This window comes from Nannospalax galili, unplaced genomic scaffold (assembly GCF_000622305.1).
Source record: "Nannospalax galili isolate Female #2095 unplaced genomic scaffold, S.galili_v1.0 scaffold875, whole genome shotgun sequence".
NCBI lineage: Eukaryota > Metazoa > Chordata > Mammalia > Rodentia > Spalacidae > Nannospalax > Nannospalax galili.
In genome coordinates, this window is record NW_008337059.1 from 4,456,963 (window position 1) to 4,483,236 (window position 26,274).

The 26,274-nt window shown below is 42.3% G+C and overlaps 1 protein-coding gene across 10 annotated transcripts in view; it reads left to right on the forward strand.

Moving 5' to 3' along the window:
* The window catches only part of Sorbs1 (sorbin and SH3 domain containing 1), a 240,625-nt gene that overhangs the window by 173,110 nt on the left and 41,241 nt on the right, over positions 1 to 26,274 (forward strand). For 7 of the 10 annotated variants that reach the window (XM_029563064.1, XM_029563065.1, XM_029563071.1 and 4 more), the window contains 4 exons: positions 1,611 to 1,658; positions 1,775 to 1,904; positions 4,010 to 4,124; positions 18,361 to 18,410. In XM_029563064.1, the coding sequence (XP_029418924.1) occupies positions 1,611 to 1,658; positions 1,775 to 1,904; positions 4,010 to 4,124; positions 18,361 to 18,410 (343 nt within the window). Of the gene's footprint in view, positions 1 to 1,610; positions 1,659 to 1,774; positions 1,905 to 4,009; positions 4,125 to 9,428; positions 9,513 to 13,492; positions 13,559 to 14,090; positions 14,193 to 18,360; positions 18,411 to 26,274 lie in introns of all 10 variants that reach the window. The other 3 variants (XM_029563070.1, XM_029563061.1, XM_029563062.1) reach the window with 3 other exon arrangements.

A 26,274-nucleotide genomic window follows, 5' to 3' on the forward strand; every position in this document is an offset into this window, starting at 1 on the left:
CACAATATTCTGCAGAACAGTTTTTCAAAAAATATATTTCTGATTCCACTTCATTCTCACACTACCCTGTTCTCAGAAATTAACATAAATAAATTTATTCAATTTATAATAATAAAAGGCTGGCAAATTGTGGTGATGTATGCCTACAGTCCCAGCACTCAGGAGGCTGAGACAGGAGGATTATGAGTTAGAGGCTAGCTTGAGATGTATACATGACCCTGACCCTTTTCTAGCCTCCCAAAAAGAGAAGGAAAAAAAAGACTTGGCTGTGTTGGTAAAGAATCTTTATCTCTGTTTAACCTTGGTGTTGACTAATTCTTGCAAAGATAAAAGGGAGGTGGGAACTGCAAAAGGTACCATGGTACCTTGGTGCCTATCCATTATCTAGTCTAGGGGACACCTGGGACAAGTGAAAACAGAGAAAGGGGACGGAGGGAAAGGTAGAGACCATCTTTGAATACCACTCTACTCAAAACAGTAATAGCGTTAGCTTTATTTACATTTCATAAAATATTCTACCCTTTTCTTCTTTAAACTTAGTTTGCTTAGAAACCAGGACTTGATTAACATTGTTATTAACACAGCATATCAGATCCTTTGACTTGTCTTTGCTGGTTAGGTTATGTGTTTTGCTGAAGTTGTTATGGATCCTAAGGGAAGGAACTGGATCTTTGTTCTATGTGCATGAATTGTGAACTCAGATTAGCAAGATGTTAGACTTTCAGGTTGTCTGGAGAAGATTGCTTTGGAAGGATTACCATAGATGTCCTGACTGAATATCCTGTACTTTAGGACAGATCGCTTTTAGAAATCTGTTCTTGTAAGTGGGTCTGTGGTTGGATTAGAGGAGGAGTTCAAGCCTGTCGTGGTTCAGTGATTTCATAGCTTAGCATTTACTTTATTTAGGGGCATGTGCTGCACCCTCAAAGAGCCTGTTGCGTATCATAGACACTCATGTGGGTTTGATTTGTTCAGGCTCACTTTGAATATTTACCCTGAGCAGTACCTTGGCAGAGCAGACCCTAGAGCATCAGCCATGGATGTGTTGGGTTCTGAGGAAAGAAATCAACTTATGTAGCCAAGCTGAGATGGAGTCAAAACAGATTTAATGCAGGTTTTCTTGAACTCTTCTTAGCTACAGAAGTTGTTTGTTAATTGTGTTGTCTGAAGAACTTTGACATATAAGACAGGTCAAAGCCGAGGTGAGGAGGTAGCAACCATATTCTCTGGGCTTTTTCTTCCCACCCAGTAGTAGTCCCCACTTCCCACTCAGCCAGACTCGGGACCTTGCATTCCAGCTTTGGTGGTGGGCCTTTTTCTTCTGAGGACCTTTGGCTATTTGTTCCTGTACATTTCTGGGTGTCTGGCAGCAGTTACTGCTGGGTATGATGAAGGTCCTGCCTAGACTGCAGGCCCTGTTGGGTCACATGGACTCTGCAGACCTCACTGTTCTTCGGTGGTCTTTGTGATGTAGCCTCAGGCTTGAGTCCTCTCTCTGCTGGGTTCCCTGTGGTTGGATGCTCTGCAGGACTGGAAGTGAGGACCAACATGCACTTGGGTTCTCTTACCTTAGCAGGGTCCTCCTGATTACGTTCTTATTTGTTTACTAGATGATGACTCGGATCTGTACTCTCCTCGATACTCCTTTTCTGAAGACAGTAAGTGACTACATCTCCTGCTTGTGGGGGAGGAAGGGAGGATGGTGGAGGAGACATCTTCTGAGTTTAGTTTTCACTAGATTCTAAAATATGTTTTATATACTTTCTTTCTCCAGCAAAATCTCCCCTTTCTGTGCCTCGTTCGAAAAGTGAGATGAACTATATCGACGGTGAGAAGGTAGTTAAGAGATCGGCCACACTCCCCCTCCCAGCCCGCTCTTCCTCACTCAAGTCTAGCCCAGAGAGGTAAGTGCTACCTTGAGTGCACCTCACCTGATTAGAACCAGGAGTCTTCTTTTTTAGGAAGGGGAACTTGAATTCCTGCTCTGTCACTGTCAGTAACTTAGGCTAAATCTCCATATCCTTATCTCCTTGATGTGACTGTTGCAGGTATATACCAAGATAATGCCATGACATTTCTGGTAGGGCCTGGCTCATAGCATGGGCTTAACTAATGTTGACTGCAGTTATCATAACTTTTTATATATTCAAAAGAGAAAAAGTGTGGTATTGGGGATTGAACCAAGCGTCTTCATGCATGTTAGGCAAGTGCTTGACCACTAAGCTATAGTCCTAGCCCTCTTTTTACACTTTTTAATTTTAGATAAGGTTTCAACTAAGTTGTCCAGGCTGGCTTTGAATTCCCTCTGTAGCTTAGGCAGGGCTTGACTTTCAGTCCTCCCACCTCAGTCTCCAAGTAGCTAGAATTACAGGCTTTTGTACACCAGGCCCCTGATATAAGAAAAATCTTAACTTCAGCATTTGTCATGGGTTTTCACATTCTGTGCACATACTAACTCTGTTTACATATTCATAGCAAAGAATATGTTAAAATGAATCTGTACTCTTTAATGTCTGTTTGCTCCTATAACATATACTATTGAGACAGATGCCACGTGGAATAACCATCTCCTGCCATCTAGATGCATATTCCATGTGTCTTCTGGCCCCAGCTTCTGCCAGTCTCTACAAACAAAAAGCTTGCACAAGTGAAACTTCATTTTCTTTCTTAGATTCACAGTTCACATCCAGTTTCACCCTCCGATACTTTTCCCTCTTCACAGACGAGGGAGTGGATGTTTAAAAAGCCCCACACATGCCTATGAATTTGATAATTCATATGAAAGGAAGGCTGGATATGCTGAGAAATTGTTTCCAGGCGTGTTCATCAGGCATGTTCTGGGCACATCTCTGCAGCTTTTACCAGTCTTTATAAAGAATATGAGTATATGGGGGCTGGAGAGATGGCTCAGCAGTTAAGAACACTGGTTGTTCTTGCAGAAGACCCCGGTTCAAATCCCAGCACCCACATGGCAGTTAACAACTGTTCCATAACTCCAGTTCCAAGGGATCCGACAGCCTCTTCTGACCTCTGAAAGCATTGCACGACACAGGTGTACTTACCTATATGCAGGCAATACATGCATACACATAAAATTTTAAAAAAAAAAAGAATATGAGTATGAGTATGTAAAACATTGTCCTACCTTCAAGAAGCTGTTAGCCTTGCATTAAAATGTAACCACATTGCAAAGTGCAGTACCTGTATAATTTGCAGACCATAGGGCTGGAGAGACGGCTCAGCAGTTAATAGCATTTGGATCCTCTTACAGAGGAGCACCCACATGAAGGCTAAGTCCTTGGAGGCAGCTCTCCATAAATCCAGTTCCAGGAGATCTGATGCCCTCTTCTGGCCTCTTTGGGTATTGTATGACATGGGTACACTTGCATACATGCAGATAAAACACTCATACACATTAAATAAAAATATATTAAATAAATGAATAAAATTTGCAGACAGTTTCCATAGACTAGCCTTTAAAACCCATCGCTGGATGTCAGGTTAAGAATCTGGACCACCTGGATATGGTGGCCTGTGCCTGTAGTCCCAGCACTCTGCAGGTGGATCTCTGTGAGATTGAAGTCTGGTCTACATAGTGAGTTCCAGGCCAGCTGGGGCTACAGGGAGACCCTGTCTTAAAAAGACCAAAAAAGCCAGGCGTGGTGGTACACGCCTTTAATCCCAGCACTTGGGAGGTAGAGACAGGCGGATCTCTGTGAGTTCAAGGCCAGCCTGGTCCACAGAGTGAGTTCCAGGCCAGCTGGGGTTACACCAGGCCAGCTGGGGCTACAGGGAGACCCTGTCTCAAAAAGACCAGAGAGAGAGAGAGAGAGAGAGAGAGAGAGAGAGAGAGAGAAGCAAAGTAGTATAGCTAAATTGCTGACCCTGATTCCGGTTTTATGTTTTGGATTTAAAAATTTCTTAAGACTACAGCCAACCTAAGTCAGACAGTATCAGAAGCTGATGCTGGTTTTCATGAAAATGCTCTGATAGGATTTTCCTTCTACAGAAACGCCTGGGAGCCCCCAGACAAGAAAGTGGATACGAGAAAATACCGGGCTGAGCCTAAAAGCATTTACGAGTATCAGCCGGGCAAGTCTTCTGTTCTGACCAATGAAAAGATGGTAATGTGCATATTCAAGTTCTTTTGCCTCACTCTGCCCATGTTTAATACGGTGCCTCGTGTAGCTGGAGTATATTCTTTCCCTTTTTGAGATAGGCTTGTTTTGTTTAGAGGACAATGAGAAAAATGAAGTATTTTCATAAAATAAGTCCTGAGTCTGCTTTCCAAGAACCCTCCTTTTGTGGCTCTGTTGCTCCATTTGTGCATGGTTTCAACTCATTTTAATTTTCTACTAACAAAAGTTGATCTTGGTTCTGGTTTTTTGGGAAAAAAAATCTGTGATCAGGTTTGTTGAGTAGAATAAAGTCTTTTTTTAAGGTGACTCTAGTTTGAAATGCATAAATTTTGAAGTGACTAGCACATTATTAAAACAATTAAACATAATGAATAGGATGTTATAACTTGACAGTGGCTGGGGAGCCCCAAGGCTGCTAGATTCTGTCTTTAGGTCTTCTGTTTTTAATAGGCACAGTGTTGTGGACTAATTTCATGCTTAGCCTTGTTTATCCCTTACATAAATTCACATCTCCAAAGAATTATGAGTGGGAAAATGGCCTGTAATAGGACTAGCACATTACCCTGGAAAAGCAACCACTTTCATGAAACTGAAAAACTTTACAAACGGATTAGTTTCATTATCTGCAAATCACCCTTTACTAGAAACACATGGTTCAAATTTTAGATGGTGGTTATAGAGATTTTCCGAAATGCATAAGCGTTGCATCCCTCTGTCCTCAACAGCAGGAAGGAGCAGTTATGCTGGACTTTGGTTCTGATTAAGTGCTGTTAGCATAGTGAGTGTGTAGCAGCCCTCTGAACTGTGGGTTCAAAGTATTCTCCCCCACACATCCTCTTCTTTTCTACATGTTTTTAAGGGATAATCGATTCGACTTTTACTAAAATGAAAATGTGACATCTTTCTAAGTGCTGGCGGATAAGTAACTGTAATTAGGAAAAAGGTGAGCAGTTCACAGAAATGCTTTTAGAGTTGCCATTCTTCAGCATTCACAGAGCACCACGATGTTTTAAGCAGAGCCCTCATCAGTTCCACAGTAGTCCAAGTATCTCCATACCATAGTTCTTGGGATGATTGACATTGTTTTTACAGACCCTGGAAACTGCCCCACAGTGCCCTCAAGGCCTCTGTAAGGAGCAGTGGAGATGGCCCACAAGGATGGCAAAGCACAATCTGGTGTCTCAGCACAAAAGCTCTTCTGTGATGTACCAGGCCCTAGGCCCATCCATGGTGGGATGAGGGCACCAGAGACAGACCAGGGAGGAAACCATCTGTCCAATAGTTTAATTCAATGCCTTTTATCCCATTTAGCTCTTTCATTCCAAAGAGAAATTTTTAATTTTAGAGAGGAATTTCAGTTGAATCTTGGGGTTTCAGTGGTTGAATTGGTCCTTTATGTTTAATGCTTTTTTTATACTGCTATTTTTAATCACATGAACAGAAAAGCTGGAATGTGAATTTCAATGTGAGTCTTGCCTTTTGGTATCCAATATCTGGCTGACTAGGGTTTGAGAAGCACCTTATACATATACTTTTTGAAAAGAACTAAAAAATTATTTCATTAATCATTAAATATATAAACTAATGACAGGTGACAGGTGTAGAATCTAAGTTTGCTTTGTCTCTTCATGAGGGAGAGAGGAAATACTTTTTCTTCCATTTGAAGTGCTCATGTCTGCTTAATTCTGCCAAATTAAGTGATGGCCTCAGCTGGGTATGATGGCACACACCTTTAGTCCTAGCACTCAGGAGGCAGAGGCAGGCAGATCTCTGTGAGTTCAAGGCCAGCCTGGTCTACATAAGTGAGTTCTAGGCAAGCTGAGGCTACAGGGAGACCCTGCCTCAAAAAAGACCAAAAAGAAAAAAAAGAGAGAGAGATGGCCTCATAGGCACAGCTAATTATTATTAGCAGGAAGGGGTGAGTGGTAGGCCATAAGGGGCCTCCAGGACTTCTCTTACTGTAGAGTGATGTGCACTACCCCAGACTCATGAAACAACATTACATTCAGAATCCCCAGCAACTCACAGCCTTGATGTGACATAACATGAAAGTCTGAATATTGCTTGCCTTCTTATCAAAGTATGGGACCAGGTTTTTCTCTCTGGTCTTAGAATTAGAGATCTATTGGTTGGTCCCTGCTTTTTTTCCTCTTAATTCTTTTTTCTAAAATCCTTCACAGGACATGAACTTAATTTAACAAATACAGAAAGAATAACATTTGCATGCCAAGCCCTGGGCTAGATGTTAGAGTTCCTGTTCTATAGGTGTGGTAGCAAGGATGGACACTGAGACTGTAATTACAGACATGGTATGAATATGGAAGTTGGAAATAAGGGCATCTGCCCAGCTCTGCTTCTTCCTGATCCACTGTTACTTTGAGTTCTTCTCTGGTGAAATGCTAGCCACTAGCCCTGTGTTAGTGTGGTGTCATCTGTTCTATGTGCACTCGTGAAGAATATGAAAGTGGAATGTAGTCTGACCTACATAGTGCTGGACCAGGAACTGAAAAATCTGAGCTCTGGGTTCCAGGCCTGACACTGCCATATGTCTTGGGCAGATCATTTCACCTTTTTGACCTTAAGATTTTCATTGGTGAATAACTACCTGACCCTCAAACCTTGGTAGAGTACTGGGTCATATGGCCAAGGAGGGTAATTTAGGCGTAAGAACCAGGAAACACTATGACGCATGGTGCGAATGAATGTACCAAGTTTGGTTGATTTATTTAATTGAAATTTGAAGCTGCTCTCTGGCTCCTGTCAAACAGCAATTGTTTTTGAAAAGTTGTCATTTTCCTGGCAAATCATTTGCCCTTTCCAAGGATTTTATCAAGCTGGAAAAAGAACAGCCCACAACAGCAAAGAGCAGGCCTGGTATTGTGGATGTACCTTGGCTGTGGGGACAGGCACTTCTCTGCACTCAGAAGGATGTTTGCTGTTGGTCTGTCCCCTGATTGGATGTACTGCTGAGCTACACCTGGCAAAGGAGTGCAGGTGTGAGTTCTGTGTGGCGTCACCTTTTTACTTTTATCTCTGGCCAGCTCAAAGGGCCCAGGCTTTGAACCTAAGTTATTCGACATACCTTCTGATACTGTTCTTAACAACATTAACCCCAACAGTAAACCACTCTGCAAACAGCACTGAGAATAAAATGGGTTAACTTTCAGGCAGTTTTCTGAAAGAGTTGGTATGTTAGTACATTTTTATTGTTAAAAAATAGCCTTACTATTCCCAAGAACAGTGTATAAATAACCTTTGTAAAAATAATAAACATGAAGTAAGTTTCATGGAAACCAATCATTTTAGGTTATAGAATGTCCCAATGTCTAAACTGCCCTTTCCAGTTGTGTCTTTGTGGGTACTGTGCCTCATTTTTCTGAATAAAGACAAGCTAGGCTGGGGAGATGGCTTAATTGGTAAAGTGCTCAAGAACCCTTGTTCAGTCCACAGAACCCACTTGAACAGAACCTAAGAGACAGACTTGATGGCTCATGCTTATAATCCCAGACAGGCAGATCTCTGGGACTGCTGGCTAGCTGGCTTAGCCTGATTGGCAAGCCCTTGTCCAGTGAGAGCCCCTGTCTCTGAAAACAGGGTGGATAATTTCTGATGAACCACATGTAAGTTTGTCCTCTGGCATCCACACACATGTGCACAGATATTTAAACACACCTATGGACACCGACACACACAAACACACATTCCAAAAACTATTTAGGTCTAGGAAGCCAAGCCTTCTCCTTCAGGAAGCCCTACGTCTTCTCTCTCCACAGTGAGAGCAGGCTGATCTATACCCAAGAGGACACACCCTGAGTTCAGCATATAGTCCCCTTTAGTTTTAAATTAAATGTCACTTAAAGGTCTCTGCCAAGTGTCCACCTCCTCCTCTGCCTGTTACATTGGAAGGAATGATGGTACAGGTGCTTCCAAGGATCTTGGAAGAAAGTGTTGGTAAAGGTCACTAAGGCTGTTTTCAGATTTCTCAAACAAGTGGCAAAAGGGCTGGCTGTTAAGTGGTTTGCTAAGAGAAGGGCATCCTGGAAGAGCTGCCTTGTGGTGCAGTAATACTGACGACCTGTAGATGGGGCTGGTAGCACTCTCTCATGTTCCTTCCAGGATGCAAACAGAAGGCAGTTTCTGTGTGATGTCTTAAACCTCTGTAGAAACTATGCACATTTTTATATTTCAGGTCGCTGTAGACTCACCATCTCTTTTTTGTGGCTTTCAAAGTTATTAAGAACATGTGGACTTAACCAAGCCTTGAACCTCAAACATTTCTCTGTCACTTGTGAACATAGCTCCGTTCTATAAGAAAACCCAGTTTGCTTTCTAGTCATCCATTTTCAGCAATTTCCAAAAATAGACAATATCCCTAGAGTAAGGTACCAGAACTTTAATGGATATTTGATTAAATATTAAATCCCAGAGAATCAAATTACCAATCTGTGTGATATGTCTTAGAGTTATATAAAGTGAGAAATCTCATTTTGGAATGTAACCCAGAAGTTTTCTCCCCCTCCTGTTATCTGTCTTGTCTAGCTTTTCTGTCACTTAATTTCTTCTCAGTCCTTTAACATTTATTTGTTAGAACACAAAGTATATCCTGTCTGTATTCATCCCTCACAGATGTGTGTTTAAAATGTTTTTCACTTACGCCCTCTGTTTTGACTTATATCATCTTTCACTTTGCCGTGTATGAGACATGGTATCTCACCTATTCATGTGCCATTAAAGATGCAGAATTAACCAATTGGCTTTTATAAAGTGTTAATATTTGCATTTATTTTGAAAACCTTAAGGCAGCCTTGCAAATAAGTACTAAAACTATCCTAGCCCATAAAAGCTGTTTGCTATACTTCCCTGGCATAGGTGCTGAATGTTTGGTTTATATGCTTGTAGCTAATATCTCTTACAAGAGGAAATAAAGACTTTCTTTTCCCAAGTACTGAAAATGATTGAGGAATATTGTTTTGCTTGTGTTCAGTTTTGTGGAGGCACTGCAGTGCAGTGTCAAGTTCTCCATCCCCAGTCCATCTGCCTCTGCTGCAGGACTGGAAATAAGTCCCTCCTTGCTCCTTGCCTCCATTTCCCTGTTTTTATAAACATCCTCTCCCTCCATTTTCAGGGCCTGATTTTGCTGTTGGCAGTAAAAATGGATGGCGGCTGCTGTTGAAAGCTATTGTTATATATATCCAGAAACCACTGCATCTCTACTGGCCTGTTCCTATGTAATCTTTGCATAATGTTATCCTTCTCTTTCTTTCATTTCCCTGTCACCAACCCCTATAGAGTCGGGATATAAGCCCAGAAGAGATAGATTTAAAGAATGAACCTTGGTATAAATTCTTTTCGGAACTGGAGTTTGGGAAACCGGTAAGTTTAATAGCTTCAGTGGTTGCACATCTCTTAAAATAATGCTGTTGGTGCATTGTTGCTGCTACAGAGTCAGGTCTGTGTGTGAGGGATTCAGGAGTGGGGAACAGCCGTGACACTTGTCCACAGTGGGATTGTCTTGTCTCACCACAACCTGAAGTAGGCTTTTCTCACTTCACTGCATTTAGAAGAGACCATGAACTCTCAGGGTATGTCTTCCCAGGAAATCCCAGAAAACACAAACAAGTTGTCCTAGAACCTCTTTCCAACTCACAGCAAACATCATGTACCTTGTGGGTGGAATCTTTTTTCTGCCATTGATTCAATACTTTGCCCCAAGTCTTTATGGTATACTGAAGACAAGCAGGAAAATGCTTTGCTCCCTGAAAAGGCCAACATCATCGCCATTTCAACAGCATTTTAAAAGAATATATGCAAGGCAAGACAGTGTCAGAGCAGGCCAAAAAGTTCTTTTCTATGCCAGTACGACCCACAGATAAAGCCCAGTTAAAGGCAGCTTTTAGGAACTGGTTTCTGAGAGTTAGGTTAATATTTTTTTAAGATTCGGAATGGAGGTTAAGTATGCAAGGAAATTTAGTGCCCAGCAGCTTTCCTGGGATAATTGTGAGTTGACTTTGGCACGAGTTGACTTTGGCCCTTTAGGGAAGAGTTTCTTAGTCCTGCACCCAAACAAGTTTCAAACCTGAGGGAAAACTGAACTCATCCTTCTACTCAAGAAGACTAACTTTAAAATTATAGTAACTCTGAAGTCCTAATTATTATAACTGGATAAAGAATTCATAGGTGGAGAAGTTAAGCACAGAAAAATAAAACATTAAACATGTGTATGAGACACTAACCATCGAGTACAGCTTTTGAATTACTGTGGTCTAGGATAGTAATTTTATTCACAGACAGGAATTAACTTTATAGTTCAATAAAATGTTAAAATCCATGGTGCATACTTTTCATTAAGATGAAGACAAGGGGCTGGGCATGGTGGCGCACATGTGCCTTTAATCCCAACACTCAGAGGCAGAAGCAGGTGGATCTCTGTGAGTTTGAGGCCACCTGGTCTAGTAGAGAGGTCCAGGCCATCCAAGATTACATGGTGAGACCCTGTCTCAAAAAACAAAGAAAAACAGATGGAGACAAAGGGAAGTTAGGCTGGTGTTCTGGAATTAATTACTGGTTTGACTTAGAGATGCTGAACTTTGAAAGCTTCAGGTGTCTTCTGAGTTAGGGGTGACCAATTAGCAGTATCCTGTTTGTAGGAATAGGTATTCCTCTCTTCTGGGCCCTCCTGGGCACATCTCCCACTGGCCACTGAACTGTCATTGATGAAGAGCGCCACCTAGGGACAGTGGAGAGGAAGCATGTAGCTCATACTGCTCCTTGCCTTGCTCCCTAGAGCTTTGGTGCACAGCTCATTGTCTCTGGTCTCTCCCACCACACCCCTTTTCTACTGTTCATCATTTAGACATCAAATTTAACTCATGAAGTCATTTCTACTTACAAATATTGGACAGTATCCTAGTGCTTTTCTTTTCTTCTTTTTCTTAAAACCTGATCAATTATTGCACAAAAGCTTCTTTTGATATTTTAAGCACCCCTCCCCAACACTATGATTAATCAATAATGTCATACTTCATCAAGGAAAACAAGAGCTACTCATTTTAAATTGCTTTATAATGAATCCATGGCAATGATTTTTGAAATCCCTTTCAGAATCCACAAACTTCTGGCCACTTGGTAGATGATTATCTACAAATAAGAAACTAGTTTAACTTAAAATATTAGCTTTTTAGAAAAATTATGGAGCTTTTATTTTCTAATTAATTCTCATTGACTTGTTTTCCTAAATCTGTCATTGCAGACATTTTTTGTTGATACTAGTCATTATTTCAGTTTCAGCATTTAGGAAACAGGCCCTGAGAATAACTTGATATATATTAACAGTTTCTACTAAAAACTTTGGTCTGAGAGTCATTAACCCTCCTCATATAAATATGGAGAACATAGGCCATTTGTCAAATAATGTCTTCTCTTGGAGTGTCTTACTTTTGAACACTTGCCAAAATAACACAATCAATGCCCACATCCCCAAGGACTACATTTGAAAGAACAAATACATATGGTTTGAGACATCCCAAGGACAGACATCCTGTCTAGTTGAACCAGCAGAGTTTAAGAAGGCGATATGAGAGAGACAGTTTTTCTTCTCTTCCCTACCCTAACCATGGTAGATCACAAAAGATGGGTAAGCATGGAAATGTGGGAAGTGTTTTCCATTCAGAGGTAGAATGGGAAGAAGTCTTCAGCCAAATCACATGTGTCAAAAGTTCTGCTTTTTTAAATTAGTGAAAAAAATTTTTTAGTTGTCATACCAGCTTGGGGCCATTTTACCAGGGTAAAGCCCACCAAAATTTTGGTACTAACATTTACTGAGCTCTTTTCTTCTTCAAACTGTTCTCTTAAAGCCACTCAAAATGAAATGAAAATTCCATCAAGACCTTGATTGCAATACCATTTACGTCAATGAGTTGTCATAGAATAGTAAATAATTCAAGACTCCAGGGACCATTCGGGGTGGAGTGATTATTTAAAACCAATTTAATTTGTAAATATCTCCTGGTAGATTTTTTTTTTTTTTTGGACAAGCTAAGGAAGACAAGATAATAATGTGTGTGAAAAGTCTATTTCCCTAGATACCATCCAAGTATATAGAGTACTAAACATGAATGGTAACTGCTGATCTCCCTCTCATCAGTGACCACAGCTAGAATCAGGTTGCTTTTCTTTTGCAGATATTTTATAGGGAACCCAAGTATCAGCTTTTTCTTCTCCCTTCCTGTCTAATTTCTAAGAAAGTTGATTTCTATTCACAAACTCAAGGAGAAGTTTCTTTTATTTTTTCTTTTTGAGACAGGGTCTCCTTGTAGCTCCAGCTGGCCTGGAACTCACTTTGTAGACCAGCTGGTCTCAGTTTCACAGAGCTCCACCTGCCTGTGCCTCCCTAGTGCTGGGATTAAAGGTGGGCACCACCATGCCTGACAGGGCAAAGTTTCTTGCTATTAATCAGTTTGAATGCTTCTGTAGAGTTGGCTGACATGAAATTTTCAGGAAATCTTAGGAGCCTCTAATGATCCCGTTTCTGATCTTCCCAGACGTCATAGAATGGGAGTGTTCATAGGCAGAATAAAAAGATCCACTCTGTGAGAGAGAAGTTTAGAGTTAGAAGTGCCCATAACTTCTGAATGTCTTGTATTCTACACCCCTCCCTCGTTAGGTCTACAACAGTTTCCTGGCAGATTCCCATCTTTCTATTCTACATGAAAGGGTAAAGGAGAAGACTGAACAACCATTGAGTCTGCTGTTTGTATTCCCTGAGGTTGAGGGGAAGTGTACCTCTTAGCATTAGCAGTGTTATTAAAGTCTAATTACATTATGAAAGCAGAGTTAAAAGCTGCTGGTCTGAAGTGTTCAAGTGTACTGTTTTAAGTCCCATTCTGTACATGGATGTCATTACTGCCAACCACAGAGGCACATTTAATTAGTTCATCCACCATTGGTCAAACCTGTAGATCCATACATTTGTTAACATGCAATGAAATTTTTTACAGTGGGGAAGAATATTTAAAAAAGTGAACTCTCCAATGTCATTCTTGGTTTGAAAAGAACAATGAAGAATTTGAATGTTTCTAATTTGTATTAATGTTTTTTTTTCCCCTTTTCATTAATATTTAGAATTTAGAGTTGACTCACTCTTGAGACTCAGGCAGTGTGATAGCCTTCCTAGTTAGTGGTTCCAGGTTCCCCAGGACAGCTTTGTGTACTCAGAATTTCCAGCCCTTTGCTTTGAGTTCACCTTTCTGTGTTGGTCTAGTTCCTAGCGTGCCCCTCTTTGTTTGAGCCAGCCCCCATGTTTGTCTTTATGTCTTTATGCTCATTTCTTCATTTCCTCCTCTGCTTCCCGTCAGCCTCCCAAAAAGATATGGGATTATACTCCTGGAGACTGCTCTATCCTTCCTAAGGAGGATAGAAAGGTAATTCCGCTGTGCCTCCTCTGTGGACTGTGTGTTCTAGATCTGTAGCCTTGGTTGCTGTGAGTGTGTTATGGGTTTCTTTTCTTTTCTTAAATCGTTTTTTTTTTTTTTAACTTAGTAACTTTGATTTTGGCTTGGTGGTAAAAGTATTTAACAAAGTCATATACTAATGTTTAGAGGTTTTTAAAACAATTACATAATTCTTCTGATGATAGTATTTGTCAGTCGCCATGCTCTGACATAAATGAAGTATACCTTTCCTTAAAGGTAGGTTTTTGTGTATTTGTAGTGCTCGTTAGAAGTAGAATATATTTTCCAAGCTGTGAAACTCTGGATTTTTAGTGAACCTGCCTAATGTTACGCTTCTGTTTTCAGTCTTTAACTAATTTCTAGTGAACTCTTGTGATTAGTCATGCCATCCTGACCCTATTAAAGTTTGACTAAAATACTCATTTTCAAACTTAACCTTCCATTCCTTCTCCCTTTCCTCTAAACTAAAACATTCTTTCTCATCTTTTCTTTCTTGAACCAGACTAATCTAGAAAAAGATCTCAACCTCTGCCAAACAGAGTTAGAGGCAGATTTAGAAAAAATGGAGACGATTAATAAGGCGCGCAGTGCAAACTCGCCACAGGTATTTCCCTGTTTTTCTCTCGCCGTTGGTTCCTTTTCAAGCTCTGCTTTGTTTTCTTCTCTGTTCTTTGATTTTGATGTAGGTGAGATGACAGAGGGTGATGCTGGTAATTTTAAGATGCATGGCTTTCTGACTTCTGTTAGAACGCCCCCCCCCCACACAGAGTTATCTTTTTTTGTTTGGATTCCTTTTGAGCTTGGCATCTTCCTTAAAGGGGGCTTTTCAAGTACATACAGAACGGTTGGTGATTTAAACTCCCCTTCCCACTGTGCTTAAACTCTTTTCATTTGCTTTCAGAGGGTAAACTTTTCAAGTTCCCTTCTTTCACCTTTAAATTCTCAGAGAGCTATTTTAGGGGACAGCTTTTCTTATCTTTTTTTTGTAGCCCTGGGAGATGTCAACCTCAGAGGTCATTTTCAGAGACACAGCAGCAGTGATTGGACTCCGTGGCTGCACAAGGCATTGTAGAGCAGTGGTATCTGTCATTATAAATGCCAGAAAGTTCTCAGTAGAAAGTGCACTCCAGGCCTCTGATGGCCTGGAGACAAGTAGGTGCTTGAAACTGGGCCTGCACTGGTATTTTTAAAAGGGGACTGTGTCAAAATGTGGTTTATTAAAAGGTAGGAGGGGGAAAGGGTAAAGCCAGTCCAAAGTAAATAGCTTCCAAGGGGAAACCAAATATTTGCTGGTGTCCTTAGGACTCCCTGACAAAACTTAACGGCTTCTTATGAGGAAAGGATAGCTTTAGAAAAATAAAGAGGAACGTTGACGCTGAAGAAGCCAGGAAGGTCCACAAACTGTAGGAGGAAAGACAGAAATTGATAATGGGTCTCTGCTAGATGCAAGATAACTAAGACAGGGTCAGACCACTAAGGTAAGTGAGTTGGGCACAAAAGTCAAGTGACTGACTCAAACCAGGGAAGGGATGTAGGACCCAAGGTCTTATGGTAGCATCCATATAGGTCTGGGATAAAAGAGTGGTAAGACAGTGAACTGCAGCAGTCACGGCAGCCACTAAGGGGTCCGGAGAGATACCAGAGGATGAAGAAGTGAGCAGTAGTTAGCCTGGGCCCTCCCTCAGAACTAAAAGGAAGCAAGGATGTAAGTTGCCACACATACAATCAAGGCAGACAGCTGATTGGGTTGGGAAAGCCGAGGGGAACTGAGTTTCTAACCGGGGTAGATACTAGGACCAGGTATAGCCACTGTAACAGTAAAGATCCAAGGAGGACTGGGCATGGTATAACACGCCTTTAACCCCAGCACTCAGTAAGCAAAGGTAGGCAGATCTCTGTGAGTTCAAGGCCAGTGCCTGGTCTACATAGTGAGTTCCAGACCAGCTGGGGCTACAGGGAGGCCCTGTCTCAAAAAGACCAAAAAAAAAAAAAAAATCTAAGGAGGAAACAATCCCAGCCTGGAATAAGAGCTGTGGCCTCAGGTAAGTCCTAACGTGGGCTAAGATGCAGGTTGAGAGGTCCGTTGTCACAGGCTGGCCAAAAACAAATCAGGAGCTTTCAAAGTAGTCTAAAGTAGTAAGAGTTTTCTGTAGCCCATGCAGAGACAGGTAGTGAAAGCCGACTGCTACCTCCATAAAGGCCCAAACCCTTCTTGGGCACCATGAGCACAAGGAAGTGTTTGAGCATGCACAAACCATTTCCCATTGGTTGGTTGACTGGTGGTGTTAGTCTTGAATGTATATGAGATATACTTGTAGAAGCCCTACACCCACACAAGGAGACTTTGCCTTCAGGACATGATACTTGAGTCCATTCTCTTAAGTAAAAGACTCCAGCAGTGGACATATAGTGCCTGCTCAGGGTTAAAAAAATGGTGTGTGCTCTAAGGGCTAGAACAGAGAAGAAGCTTTTGGAAAATCAAAGACTTTCTAGAGTTAGTTAGCCAAGATCTTAAAGTGTAGGTGGAACTCAAGTGCATGGGGGAATTTGGGATATCTATTTTGAGGCACTAGAGAAAGATAGAAACAGTATACATGTTTAAGGGGTAAGACAGACTCAGGTAGAATGTGGGGTAGGAATCATGGGAGGCAGGTTTGGGACATATTGTAGACGCTGAGAAAATGTTACGAAGGAGATGATGTATTTCCCCTAGACCACTGATGAGTTAAAGAGGTTGTCTTAGTTTGTTTCTCCATTGCTGTGACAAAACACTCTGACCAATACCAACTTGGGGAGGAAAGGGTTTATTTGTCTTACATCTCCCGGGTCACAGTTCATCTGGGAGCCCAAGGTAGGACTCAGGGCAGGAACCTGGAGGCAGGAACCGGAGCACAGGCCATGGAGGAATGCTGCTTACTGGCTTACTCCCCTGTCCCCTGCTCGGCCTGCTTTCTTATGCAACACAGGCCCACCTGCCCAGGGGTGGCACTACCCACAGTGGGCTGGGCCCTCCCACATCACACAACAATCAAGAAGATGCCCCTCAGACATAGCCACAGGCCAGTCCAATAGAGGCAATTCCCCAAGGCTCCCTCAACCCAGGTGTGTCAAGTTGACACTAAAGTTATCCAGCACAGAGGTGTTGGGAGGATTGTTGTTACGCCTTTGGAGAAGGTGGATTGAAGGTGGAAGAAAACTGGAGTGTCAGAGGGCAGTGAGGTTACCCCAGTATTCTAGACAGACAGTGGTGACAGCAGAAGCTGGGGGAAGGATAGGTGGAGAGAGAGTGCCAAGGAAATTGCAATAGGCTGTTTTAAGTAAATGTGTAAGGAATGATGCATTAGGGGAAGGGATGGAGATGGATGACTTCAGTGCTGGTATAAGGTCGTGGAGTTGGTTTCAGGTATTTGGCTACTGAGGTGCTGGTTCGGTGTCAGAGAACATCCAGAAGGCCGTTGGAAGTATAAGACTAGAAGTCATGAAGAAGGCGAGGGCTTAAAAAGTCCGTTGGAGTTGTCTGCACTGAGGTGATGGTGGAGGTCCTGGGAGTACCTGAAAACATCCAGCCTGGCAGTGAATCAAAGATTAACAAAGGATGGGACCAACAGCTACCCATTGGGATGTTGGATGACACTGAACAGGAAATGGAAGAGTCACAGGAAGAACAGTTTAGAGAGGTGGAGGGAATGGGTGATGGAGCAAGAGGAGAAAAACAGGACTACCAAAATGCTTCAGAGAGGGGAGAGAGAGAGAGAGAGAGAGAGAGAGAGAGAGAGAGAGAGACTGACTGACTGAGAAATAATGGTATAGGGGAGGTGAACCCCATCCTGGGGCAGCAGTGCCTCTAAGACAAAAGGACCCAGACTGACAGGTTGAAGGTAGGTATTTTGGAAGGCAGAGGTGTAGTAGGAGCCCCTGGTGAAAACACCTCCATCCCTGTCATCTTACCTCTCTTCCATAGCTTCTTCCTTTACTTTCTTTTTCTTTTCCCTAAAGCCTCTTCTCCAGGTAGCTTGTTTTCCTTAAATTGGTTATTGGTATATATAACAGTAAATTATTAGATTGGAGTGTCTGTAAGAGGTAACTTTTATATTTATATATTCAACGCAACTATATTGAGCCCTTGACATTTTTCTCTCCAGCACAACAAAAGAAACTCTAAACTACATTATTACGTTGCTTTTGCTTTGCATGTAGCTCTTCTCGGTTTTCTTCCTCTTGTTGGTGGCCTGTGATTTTATAAAACACTCCCCCATCCATGTTGGCATGGCTATTAGTGGGTTTTGTGAAATTGTGTCTCCTCATTTTTATACTTCTCAATCTGCAGGCATAAACAAATTGTGTAAATACGGTATGATCTTCTTAAAACTGCATTTTAATGCATTCTGTACTTAGCATGTTGTGTGACTCTCCTGGATGTAACATTTGGGACACATGAACAGATCTGCAGGGGGCTTGGCAAGGGGGTCTGAAAACTGGGGACACATGGATGAGGAAACCTCTGCTCCTTGGACCTGGAGCTGATGATAAATGTGAGCTGGAATCCACTTCCTGCCCCACTGTGGGTGGTGACTGTCTCCTTGAAGGCAAAAGACGGAGCATGGGGCAGTCCAGTACCCTCAAATCCTCCCCAGCCCCAAGCCTTCTGTCCAGGCCTTTGTTCCTCAGGGGTCCTGTCTATATGAGGAAAGGGAATTGACTTCTCTTGACTTGCACCCTATGAGTCAAAACAAATCATCTGCATTGTTTCTTTTTCTCTTTGACTTTTACAGAGCTCAGCAGTCAGCCCTACTCCAGACATTACATCAGAGCCTCCTGGATAGTAAGTAGCCACTCTTCTGTTTCCACAGCTCATTGTTTCAAGGGTCAGACAAGGGGTGAGGCTGGTGTTTTAGACCTAGAGTGTTTCATCTATATCTCATGGTGTCCAGTGATGTACAGTTTGGTGGTGAGCAGCAAAGGCTTCGGTGCTGGGGAGGGTTCAGGCAGTGGGCTGCTCCATGCTCTGGGTTTTTGCCTTGCAGTAGTTTAGTGGCATTCTAATTTTCAAATTATTTTTTCTTTTGTTTTTTGCCCCTTCTTTAAATTTTGTGATGATTCATACTGCCTTCATTTAGCTTTTCCCCAAGTTGTTATCTTTACCTTTAGAATGTCAGGTTATTTGTCTACTTTTCTTTTTGTTAATTGCACTTAGTATTTTGTGTGCGTGTGTGTGTGTGTGTGTGTGTGTGTGTGTGTGTGTGTGTGTGTGTAGGTCTGCACAGGTGACTGCTCTTGGAGTCCATTCTCTCCACCACAGCATCTGGGAATCTAACCCAGGTCACCAGGCTTGCACAGCAGGTGCTTCTATCTGCTGAACCATCTTCCCAGCCCATTTGTCTACATTTTAAGTTAAGATTGTCCTTGGTGGATTCTTGAGGGAAGGGAGTGTAGCTAGGATGTGTTGAAACTGGGATAAATATAGAGGAGCAGAGAATGGGATGGAGTCCTTGGGGCAGACCTGCCATGGGGGTTGTGAGGCCTTGATTCTCACATAGATGTGGAGTTTTTTTCCTTCTGTCAGTTCTTATGACTCTAGCTGTCAGTGCATGAACCCCATTCACTCCCCTTCATGGAGTAACTACAGTCTCCTGTCCTGAATCCTTTCCCAGAATGCCTTTCTCAGGGCTTTTCCATGCAGCTGTTATTCTAGCCAAACTTTTTGGGGGTTAACTTTTTGGGGGTAAACTTTTTTTTGGTAGATCCGTAGTAAATAGCAATAACTTCAGCTGTATAGACAAGTACTAACTGAGCCTTCTTCTACCCAGGCTCATGTTGGTGCCTCTTCTGGCCTCTGCCTCCGCTGCCATATATCTGAATTACACTTTTTTAAAAAATTATTTATGGGGCTGGAGAGATGGCTCAGCGGTTAAGAACGGTTAAGAACATTGGTTGTTCTTGCAAAAGACCCACGTTCAAATCCCAGCATCCACATGGCAGCTAACAACCATCCTTAACGCTAGTCCCAGGGGATCCAGTGGCCTCTTCTACCCTCTGTGTGGATTGCATGACACAGGTGCACTTACCTACATGCAGGCAATACACACATACATATAAAAATATGAATTATACTCTTACATTTATCTAATTGCTTATTATAAACTCCTTAAGGGCAAGAGTGCCAGGTATACCCAAAACCTTGAGAAAGGGGCAGGTTCTGGTAGGAGCATCTCCTCATCTCTCACCATCATATATGTAGCCAATTCATTAAAACAACAAGGAATAAGGACACTGTTGTCCCCTCTTCCGTTTGATTTGACCAAGGCATGATGAGCAGAGTTGCTGAGTTTACAGAATCTTTTTTTTTTTTTTGACAACTATTCCAGTCATCTCAGCCTACCTTGCCAAAGCAAGCATGTTGAGTTCCCTTTCATACTGAAGTCCACCAGAATTTGGGCAGTGATCAAAAGCTCTAGCAAGATCTGTTAAGTTGTCCATAAATATCTAGGCATGTGCTAGTTTGCCTTCTGCTGCTGTGATAAAACACTGACCAAAAACAACTTGGGGAGAAGAGGGTTCATTTGGCTTACAGATTACAGTCCATCATTAAGGGAATCCAGGGCAGGAGCTCAAGCAGGAACCTGGAGGCAGAAGCTGAAGCAGAGACCACAGAGGAATGCTGCTTACTGGCTTGTTCATTCAGGTTTGCTCCATTACCTTTCTTATATAGCCCAGGCCTACCTGCCTAGGGATACCACTGTCCACAGTGAGCTGGGCCTGCCTGCATCAATTAGTAATCAAGAAACATGCCCAGAGACATGCCCACAGACCAATCTGATGGAGGAGATTCCTCAGTTGAGAGTCCCTCTTTCCAAGCATGTCTCAGTTTGTGTCAAATTGGCAATAACAAATCAGCTCAGGGGTTGTGATTAATATGCCCAGAAAAAGAGGAAATCAAAGAGATACATTAAGACAGCAGTTAAAAAAGTCGCCTCTTTATAGAAGGCAATGTTCAGCTTGGGGAAGGCAGGGCGTAAAGCTTCTTGTGCCTGTTGTGGGGATGGTGACCACACTGTCAGTGACAGCAATGTCGGTACTGAAATTTGGCATTGGGAGCGCTCCCATTCCCCCTCCATGCTGGGCTCTGTGGCTCACTCTGATGGAGCTGCCAGTAGAGCTGTGCTTCCCACTATAGCTTTGACTAGTCCAGGTCCAGGGATGTGCTTGCAGTGTTAAAACGTGTCAGAAGGCCTATGGATAAAGGACTTTCTTCAGGCCACAACTCCAGCAAGTTCTTCTTAGTCCTCATGGCCACCCCTATTCTTAGCTTACCACTTTGATCACCATGACCAGGATTTCAACCAGGACTCTCCCTACTCTTGTTGTTCCGGATTGCCCAGTGTTAATCACTGCCCCTGGTCTTCCCTCCGTCTCCTCACCTCATTGCCCTGAAATGTACTAGACAGAACAGGCTGCTTCACTGGCTGTGTCCAGCTGAGTAATTCCTTAGTTCTACCAGTACTAGGCTAGTTAATATAAGAAAATAGACATAGTCCCTTGACTGAGGAACCCCCTTACCCCACACAGAAAATGAATGGAGTAACTGAAAGACAAAATGGCAAGTGAATGAAGTTCACTATACAGGTTGAAGTGTTCAGAAGAGAAAATAGCTACCATAGTCAGTCAGGGTTAGAAGCTCTTAAATAAAACAATTTTACATATATTGAGCACATACTGTGTGCCAGACCCTCTGCCTCACAGTTTGTGTGCATTAGCTCATTCAGTTCTCTGAGCATTCTGGGATCAGGTGTAATTTTCAATCCCCAGTGTATATATAGGTAAGGAAATGGGCACACTAGGACAGTTTACTGCCCACAGTGCCACAGCTGGTGTGTGAGTGCTCTACCCAGAGCAGGAACAAGTGAAGCTCTGGGTCAGGACAGTTGTGTTAGTTGAAGAGCCTCATCTGAACCATACTGATTCAAACTCACTAATAATTTAGCTGAAGGCATAGTATGGCTTGCTGGTTTTGAGCTACTAAAAACAATGTAGAGTTGGATGTGATGGCATAAGCCTTTAATCCCATCACTTAGGACACAGGCAGGTGAATCTCTGAGATCAAGGCCAGCCTGGTCTACATAGTGAGTTCCAGGCAAGCTGGGGCTTCAGGGAGACCCTATCTCAAAAACAAAATCAAAATACTCCCCCCGAAAAAACAATGTGAGCAACTCATTGCAATATTGGGCTAGCAGAACTGAAGGAGATAAATGTAAAGTGCTTGAAAGAGGGATTTGTTTTTAGATACTCTGAATGTCCATAGTGGTAATTTGATGTATTATATAAACACATCTTATTATAAATAAACAATCTTATTTATATTGTTGAAATAAGTCTCTAAAGACCTTTGTTTTGATGGGGCCTAGCCAGCTCTCCTGAAATACCTGGTGAGACAAACTGAGTCAAATGCATAAGATCTTTCCATATTCGGAGTTGGTGGGGAACCAGCCCAAGCGGGATATGTTACACAAAAGGAATTGCAGTAAATGCTTGATAAATACATGAATGTACCTATAAGTCATAATTAACTAGACACCAGCTTGCCCAGCCATGAGGCAGGCAGCACTGAACCTAAAACCTATCACTGGAGATACAGGGCTAACAAGTAAAGGAAACATTGGCCAGGCTTGTCCTAACCAAGAAATGAAGAAAGGTTAAAACCTTTGTGGCAACTGCAAGATTGGTTTTAAAGCTACTTTCAGATCTTAGACAGACTGAAATTTGGAATTTTGTTCATGAGCATTGATTATATTTCAGTATTAATGGAGCTAAGCATGATGGTGGCATGACAGAGGATCAGGAGTTCAAAGTCATCCTCAATTATGTAGTGAGTTCAGAGCCAGCCTGGAGTATGTGAGATCCTGTCTGAAAAAACAAACAGGCTGGAGAGATGTCTCAGAAGTTAATAAAATGGGTTGCTTTTGCAGAAGACCCAGATTTGGTTCCTTGCACTCACGTGGCAGTTAACAACCATATATAACTCCAGTTCCCGAAATCTGACATCCTCTTCTGGCCTCTGTAGGTACTCACTGCACATACAGGTGTGTTTACATACATGAAGGCAAAGCACTCATACACATAACTTTTAAAATACACACACACACACACACACACACACACACACACAAAGTTCAAAACAAGCCAAAAATAATAAGGGGGGAAGTGATAGGAAGATATTCAATCATAGTCTCAGGATCCTAACAAAGCCCAGTCCTGTCCCTCAGATCCATTTTTATAGTTACCATCACAGTGTGTCCACTTTGTATTTAATTTCCCAAGTGTTACCAGATTCTAAAAACTTGTAATGAGAACTGTCATTTTCATTGTTGTTTCTCATTTGAGCAATTAAGTTCTGCTACTTTCTTGGCCTATCCAAAAGAGCTTTACTCTGTTGAGCCAGCAGGTGGCACTCAAGGAAAAGCTGCTTTTTCTGAGGCAGGGCCTGTACAGCAGGGTACTTTTCTCATTAATCTGACTAAAGAACAAAGCATAACCTGAAGAACTGTATAAAACATTGGAGGTTCCCCCAGACCCTAAAAATATACCATAAGTGTGTGTGTGTGTGTGTGTGTGTGTGTGTGTGTTTATAGGCATTTGATTTTAGAATAATTTATTCCACCAGCATTTGTTAAATGTACTAGACACCAGATGTGCAAAGATTAATAAAGTCAGCTGCCGATAAGAGGTTCCGTGTGCAATTTGAGACAGGCAGGTAAATAGTGGTCCAATCCTGTGTGGCAAATGCAATGATGGGATCAAAGAGAACGTGAGCACCTCTTATTTTGTGAAGAGAGCTGGAAGAAGGCTATATGGAGCTGCAGATGAAATATGAATAACAATAACATTATATTGTAAAACTTTTTTAAGAACTAGTTTTTCATGTATCACAGAATGTCTTAAGATGGAGCTTCTGGAAGATTATCTAGACTCTTTCCCACACTGCTACAGTTAATGACTGTTACCTTTTGCTTTTCATTCTGAAATCTCCAAAGTTTTGGAATAGTAAATGCAGGCTCCACTAGGCTAGAAAGTTTTGTCAGTTATGTTCTTTGTTGAATCTCTTCCATCTAAGACAGTGATTGACACACAGTAGGTACTCAATAAATATTTGTTTAGTTAATAAACAAGCAGATTGACAGGGTATCTTTCCTAGAAATAACACTGCAGTGATTGTAGGGCATTAGGACTGGGGTGAGGGTGCAGAGGTGATGGGGATGGTTCTTACATTTTGTAGGGTTGTAGATAAGTGACAAAGAGGTGGTAATGGGAGTAGAGGGAGCAAGGTGATGAATGTAGGAGAGCAAGGAAGCAGACTACTTGGTGACTCATTGGATTCGGGGAGCAAGGAGAGAAGAGGCAGGGCTGATTCACTGGGCTTTCTGCTTGAGTAAGAACAGAACCCAGTTTGTTTTGGGGTGTTGGGTTGGAGCTGTCTGAAGACCATACAGGTGGGATGTCTGGCAGTCAATTAACTGTATGTGCTTGGAGCCCAAAAGAAAGGTGAACATAGATAACAGATTCATAGTGGATCTCCTAGACAGTCTAGTCTGTACACCTGCTAGTTTTGTGGATGAAAGAAACTGAAATTAAGAAAAGTTGCTTGTTTGCAAGTTTTAAACAACATAAGCATAAGCTTGTCTCAGCTCATGCACATTCTCTATTGGAGTCTGGCTTTCCAAGACCTTTTCCACTACCCCCAGAGCTCTGTTAGCACAGATAGAAGCAGCTGGCTCAGGAGGCGTGCTCTGCTCGCTCACTTTATTCTTCCAGTGAGTGTGTTTTGCTAAAACCTCTTGAAACACCATGGTCAACTCTGCATCTTAACCAGAGGCCCAATTCTGTGTACTGTCTCCTGGCACATTCAGTCTAAACCCCAATCTGATTCAACACAAGCATCTCAGGGTCAAGGTTCTGAATGTTACTTGTTTTGTTTAGTGCAAATAGCTGCTAATCCTGATTGTGCTGTTTTTCAGCCAGAGGGCCAAGGTTGCTTCCCTCATGTCTGATCTTAGACATAGCAAAGTCCTAGTAACTCTGTGTGAACTTGGGCAAATGCCTTTACCACCCTGGTCCTCAGTTTCTTCTTTTGAGCAATAGAACAAATGATGCAGCATTAGGAGAGCTGTTGGAGACAATGCATTTAAGAACATCACTTCTCGGGGCTGGAGAGATGGCTCAGCGGTTAAGAACACTGGTTGTTCTTGCAGAAGACCTGGGTTCGAATCCCAGCACCTATGTGGCAGCTAACAACTGTCCATAACTCCAGTCCCAGGGGATCCAACAGCCTCTTCTGACTTCCGTGGACATTGCATGACACGGGTGCACTTCCTACACACAGGCAATACATGCATACACATTTAAAAAAAAGGACATCGTTCTCAAGTTCTTAGATACTGCTTTTATATAAGTGTACCTCAGCTGCAAAATGTCACACATCTGGGAAAAGTGTTGTTTTGTCTGCTTTGGTATCAGAAAGAAAACAATTAGTTCTAGCAACTGCATTCTGAGAGGTTTCCTGAGTGCTGATTTCTCATTCTGGGGGAAGCAGGAAGAAATGGTGATACTGGGTGGGACACAGCCAACAAGCAGGCAAGCAAGCAGCTGGGCTGGGGGAAAAGGTCAGCTTGGCCTGCCTTCTCTGAGTTCTCCTAGTGAAAGCCAAACCCCAGGGCCTGCTCCGTACACACTTCATTTTGCACTTTCATTTAAAAAATTTTTATTTGCTTTTATTCTATATATATATGAGTGTTTTGCCTACATGTGCTATGTGTACCATGTGTATGCAGTGCCCAAGGAGGCCAGAAGAGGGTGTTGGATCCCCTAGAACTGGAGTTACAGACAGTTGCTAGCTATCATATGGGTTCTGGGCACCAAACACAGGCCCTCTGCAAGAGTAGCTAGTGCTTGTAACTGCTGAGCCATCTCTCCAGCCCCTGCAGACGTTAACATTTTCAGCTTTGATACTTGGTTTTCTTTTCTTTTGGTTCTAGTAATGTTTTTCTGTTTTGACTGAGAAGTATTTAATCTTTTCATCCAGGCCATAGAGAATGTGAGACCTGGGACCTGGGGTAGCCCTACCCTTTGCCAATCCCCTGAAATACTGGTAAATCTCTTAGCCAATGATGAACCCAAGATAAAGGCTAGTTGGTAGTGTGGCTATGAGGAAGCATATAGTGACTTGAAGCCCAAGACACCACTGCATCTTATCAGAGGCTCTTTGTTTCCATTTTGGATTCCTGGATTCCAGTTGTTCTAGGGATATATTTATTCTTGGCAGGTGACACTTGGCAGCAGTGATGTAATGAAACTCAAATACCCTTGGCTCCTATAGTGTATGAGCTACTGCCTCACTGGTCACAAGGAAGTATAAGCCAGCAGATGAAACAGTCCACATGGCATCCAGTGCTGTGGCTCAGGTTTTAGCTCTGTCATCTGCTAATCCTGCCTGCTTTGACAGGTTACCTAACCTGTCAGTGCTTCATCTCCTCATATGGAAAATGACAGATGCAGGGCGTGTGTGTGTGTGTGTGTGTGTGTGTGTGTGTGTGTGTATGTGTGTGTGTGTGTGTGTTAACAAGACAGTGACCATCAGGCAGATTTTTTTTTTTTTTTTTGCCATTGTTAACTGCAATTGTGGGGACTCAGAGACT